The sequence below is a fragment of the Setaria italica genome, chromosome II, assembly GCF_000263155.2.
Source record: "Setaria italica strain Yugu1 chromosome II, Setaria_italica_v2.0, whole genome shotgun sequence".
Taxonomy (NCBI): Eukaryota; Viridiplantae; Streptophyta; class Magnoliopsida; order Poales; family Poaceae; genus Setaria; species Setaria italica.
This window is the reverse complement of record NC_028451.1, coordinates 3,784,941-3,789,600: the sequence shown is the minus strand read 5'-3', so window position 1 is coordinate 3,789,600 and position 4,660 is coordinate 3,784,941. Positions and strand designations below refer to the sequence as shown.

The window sequence follows — 4,660 nt, the reverse complement described above, 5'->3', positions numbered from 1 at the left end:
GATAGGAATTAGGAAATGATAATATTGCCCCTACGTACATGGAACAGATGGATTACAACATTATATAATTTATAAAAAAATCAGGGAAGGCAACCATGCGCCACGTTTCACGAAGACACGAGAACATTTCAGGCCTGGTTTGGTTTCTTTGCTTATTTTTAGCACCCGTGTTTAGATACTAATTAGAAGTATTAAACGTAGACTATTTACAAAACCCATTACATAAGTGGAGGCTAAACGGCGAGATGAATCTATTAAGCCTAATTAGTCCATGATTTGATAATATGTTGCTACAGTAAATATTTGCTAATGATGGATTAATTAGACTTAATAGATTCGTCTCGCCGTTTAGCCTCCACTTATGTAATGAATTTTGTAAATAGTCTACGTTTAATACTCCTAATGAGTTTTGTATCAAACATTCGATGTGACACGTACTTAAAAATAAACAAATAAGCAAAAGTTACCAAACGGTCCTCTCGCTCGTGGTGGATGGCTGAACCGTTGGGTGTACAATGCAGCTGGCTGGTACATTTGACCGTGAGCTGTTGGGTTTAATATGGGACGTAGGCAAGTGTGGGGCTTTTAATTTATCAGCACGATGGCGATTCGCCGCATCCCTCCACTGGCATATACAGCTCTGCCTGCTTCCTAGTGCCCGAATGGACCACATGTCAGTGAGTGTTTGTACACTTTGGCCCCACCGGACAGTCACAACTTGTCGGCACTCGCGTCGGGCTTTCGCTCGAACCCGAACTTTCTAGAAGCATAGGGTTTGGAAATGGCCGACGCGGCGAACGAGGCGCCGCCTCCGGCTCCGGTCGCGGCGGCGGCGGCGGCGGCGGCGGCCGGAGGCGTCGCTCTCACTGGAGGCGTCGGCGGCGGCGGGTGGACCATCCTGATGCCCCCCGCATCCGCGGCCGCCGAGTGGAGAGTCGTGAGGCTGGCGGGGGCCCAATCGGCGGCCGGGACAAGTGCTGCGGGGGAGAGCTCTGCCGGAGGCGGCGTGCCGGAGGTTGCTTTGGAGATGGCGGCGCTGCTTGCTGCGTTGGGTGCTGGGGGTGATCTCCGCGTCGGAGAGGGTTTCATGGTTGGCGGCGGCGCGGGGCAGTTCGTGGCGGGGCGCGGCGGCGCGGGGCATCCGGTGGCGGGGCGCGGCGGCGAGGGAGGAGACCCGGGTGGGCGCGGCGGCGAGGGAGGAGACCCGGGTGGGCGCGGCGGCGAGGGAGGAGACCCAGGTGGGCGCGGCCACGCTGGAGGACCGTACTTGATGCCCGTGCCCGTCGTGTTCATCCCCAACTTCAAGCAGTACAAAGAAGAGGCGGAGCCGAAAGAGGTACGCTGGTTTCCACGGCCTGCACATTTTTCCGAACAATTTCATAATCCAATCGCATATATGCATTGTTCGTCGGACGGACACCTAACCTCAAGAAGATGTGAAGAATATTTCACCTTTTTTAGGCGCTTGTGCAAATAACTAGTTTGTCATCCTGTTTTTGTATTTGTTGTGAGGCAGCCTCATGTGCTTGATTGTGTTTCTGTATTATGCTCAAAACAAGGTGGGTCACGATAAGTGCAGCATCAGGGTAAACTAGCACTCACCTATCCAGGTAGAACCCATCTACCACTGTTCGCCTAAACGGCCATGCACATTGCATAATTGGAGTGACGGTGTCATATTTGAAGGGATGGCCAACCATTATAAATGGAACTTATCTTTGTAATACTGTTTGAAGGAATGGAACTTTATAAAATTGTAAGGCTGTATTAAGACAAGCAAGTTTGGGGACTTGGCATCTACATGTAGAATCAATGCTGAATTAGTCATGGATCTATGTTTGATTAAAAAAAATAGGGATACATAGCTTAGAGTTGTGCAAGATGGCAAACATGACATGCATATTGTAGATATCTTGAACACAGATTATTATCTGAAAAGTATCCTAATTTTCATAATTTGATATCAGACAGCCTATGTATTGAATTTTCCTGGTCCAACTGTGAAGTCCTGTGCATTTGAGTTGTGCAAGATCAAAGCAGAAATATCACAGCTTTAGAAACATCACTCTTCTTGCATCACTGACGAAATTGGTGAGAAAAGCAGTATGGAATATAGAGATCTTGGTGGGCATATATATTGAACTTATCTTATAGTAGGAACAGATATGATTATGCATTTAAGTTGGAGACAATCATTCTTGTCATTACTGCATGCTGCTTTAGCAGCAGCGATGATCTCTTCTACTTTGCTAGCTATTTCGTTGCCTAGCTCTTTATGCTCTATGCTGTGATCTCTTCTACTCAAAATGTACATTCATATGATAGGGAGTGCGAATAGAACTAACACAATACCTAACACAGCCACATACACATCCAGCGATCCACTTTTGTAGTTGCTTCTGATGGATATGTTAGCTAATGGAATGGAACAGTACCTCAACCTTACATTGTGCATCACCATGTGGTAAATTGATTAAAGCATACCAAATACATAAATTATCGTAATCACCTTGGTGTAATTAATAAAGAATTCGGGTGTGGCTTTGTAGGGACTAGGGAAGAAATAATAAATGTAGCTAGAGCTCGTGCATGTGAAAAATAAAGCATGGCTGCATGGAAATTTGAATGGTTCTATCCTTGACGGAAAGCAAACTTGCTGGGAGAAACAATATTTGGTGAGCTGGGTCTCACCAGTAGTAGATACAAATCATTTGAGAGAGAAGTGATTGATCATGGTGTTGATAGAGTGATATATATAGTGCAGTTTCCACCACATCTAGCAGTTATAGAATGTGATAAGTCCATGATTATGTGATGATGTGCATGTCATTTTTTTTCAATCTACAATAATTGTCAACTGTTTGAGGCAAACTAATTAATCTTTTTATTTTCTTCTAGGATAAAGGTCTGAAAATTGCCAAGATCATATATGGTGTACTGCTATTTGGTCCCCTTAGCTTCATTGGTCCTATAAACACTGTCCTAGAGGCCAAAGAAATCGAAAACACCATCATGTGGAAAGCTTTCGGAATGTGTTGGGGATTATTAAGCATTGGATTTCACATGAGCTTTCATGGTGGATGGGATCGTAGGCAAAGAGCGTATGTCCGAAACATTGCGCACTTTAGCCTTACAATCTTTTGCTCTTTTGTGATCTATTATCTGTACCTTCTGCAACCAAGCTCACTAGCAAACTTACAATGGCTAATTTCAATGGAAGCTATTCTTGCTATAGGACATATCATGGCTTGGGGTTGGGTGAGTCTTCAAACATTCCACAATAGCATTGTCTTTTTTTTTTTTTTTTGCTTTTGGATGATAATTTAGATTTATTCTACAGGTGGTACTGGCTATAACACGTGTGGCTTCTAAAGAGGAAAACAGAGATAGTCGGGTACTTCCAAAAAGTAATTCCTTCATTATAGTTTTCTAATACATTCTTTGTTGTACCCCTCATATAATTCTCACCTTTAGTGTCACAAAATGTTGTACCCGCAGATCTCTCAATGTGGTCAAAAACCCGGCAAGGATGCACAAGGCTAAGGCAAGGATGGGGGTCAATGTGGTCAAAAGCCCGGCAAGGATGCACAAGGCTAAGGCAAGGATGGGGGTCAAGGATGAGCCAAGAGTGGACAAGGTTAAGGCAAGGGTTGTGGTCTAGAATGGGCCAAGGGCGGTGGCCAAGGCTAAGGCGGTGGTGTTCAAGACGCAAGGAGTAAAAAAGATCATCTTGTGAGAAATAGTGACTGCTCTTTTTGAGGGATCTTGGGAATATTTACACAAATCATCGAGCAAGAACTCCGCTGACTTTGCGGTAATCCAAAAACACTCTAAGGTTGAGCTGAGTTTATTCGCTGTCATGTTGCAAGTAGTGACATGCTAGAAGCTTATTTTGACTGTTCATTGAAGCTGAAGTGCTCAGGGTGGTGGTGACATGCCGTTGCGTTACTGTACGCTATATACCCTTATCTTCTTGCTTGAAATATGCCGTACTTTCGTTGAGGAGCTCCTTCGTTTGAATTTTCTTTGCTTCCTAAACACGGCTGGTATTTGATCCTCACCCACTAGACACATGTATAAAGCTTTCGTTTTGTTCATGGGTTGCCCTGTGTGTTCCCCTAAGCTGCCAGGCGTAATCGTGATATTTCGTTTTGATTGCGTCTGTAAGCCGTGCCTGACACTTGTGTCAGCTGCAGCATGCTTTCAACCTGTTTAGTCTTTCATTAAAGTAGGATGCACGTCGCAGCAATTACATGTAGCGTAGCCCTATGTCATACTATTCCTTTGTACTCCTCTCTCACAAATCTTGTATACAACAAATTGGTATATGAATGAAAGTGTTCAGGTCGGCTTCTTGCCTGCCGTAGCCTCCTTCAAAAAATTATGCGGTACACCGTTAATTAGTTCTTCATATCGGAATGTGCTAAGCATTTTGGAGTGTCTCTCTTTTCTTTGCAAAGCCACCACGATGAGTTTTCAAGTGTTCTTGAACAGCAAAGTGCAAGGCGAGATACAAATATGAAAAATTTTATTTAACAAACAAAGGTTTTGTGACACTAGTAGTCTAGTACGTCCAATCGGTAACCGCAAACACCTTGTCGTAGAGACCTGAGAGGTATATGATTACAAGGACACTAGAAGAAGCAAGTGCTATAACCAC

The 4,660-nt window shown here is 44.3% G+C and overlaps 1 protein-coding gene across 2 annotated transcripts; it reads left to right on the top strand.

Annotated features, from left to right (window-relative positions):
* Positions 1 to 751: 751 nt before the first annotated feature.
* On the top strand, positions 752 to 4,095 carry LOC101774385 (keratin, type II cytoskeletal 3). Of its 2 annotated transcripts, none has more exons than XM_012843821.2 (4): positions 752 to 1,336; positions 2,899 to 3,258; positions 3,341 to 3,394; positions 3,499 to 4,095. In XM_012843821.2, the coding sequence occupies exons 1-4, from the start codon at positions 782 to 784 to the stop codon at positions 3,541 to 3,543; spliced, it is 1,014 nt and encodes a 337-aa protein (XP_012699275.2). In that variant the 5' UTR covers positions 752 to 781; the 3' UTR covers positions 3,544 to 4,095. The 2 variants fall into 2 exon arrangements, with proteins under 2 accessions (XP_012699275.2, XP_004955584.2); XM_004955527.3 differs by having other exon boundaries at positions 3,341 to 3,407.
* The last annotated feature ends 565 nt before the right edge of the window (positions 4,096 to 4,660 follow it).

What these genes read in the sequence shown, in the direction of transcription:
- LOC101774385 (XM_004955527.3), top strand. Translation starts at nt 782, where the DNA reads ATGGCCGACGCGGCGAACGAGGCGCCGCCTCCGGCTCCGGTCGCGGCG. An exon ending in AAGAGGCGGAGCCGAAAGAG is followed by an intron (nt 1,337 to 2,898) that starts GTACGCTGGTTT and finishes ATTTTCTTCTAG; the next exon opens with GATAAAGGTCTGAAAATTGC. An exon ending in TAGTCGGGTACTTCCAAAAA is followed by an intron (nt 3,408 to 3,498) that starts GTAATTCCTTCA and finishes TTGTACCCGCAG; the next exon opens with ATCTCTCAATGTGGTCAAAA.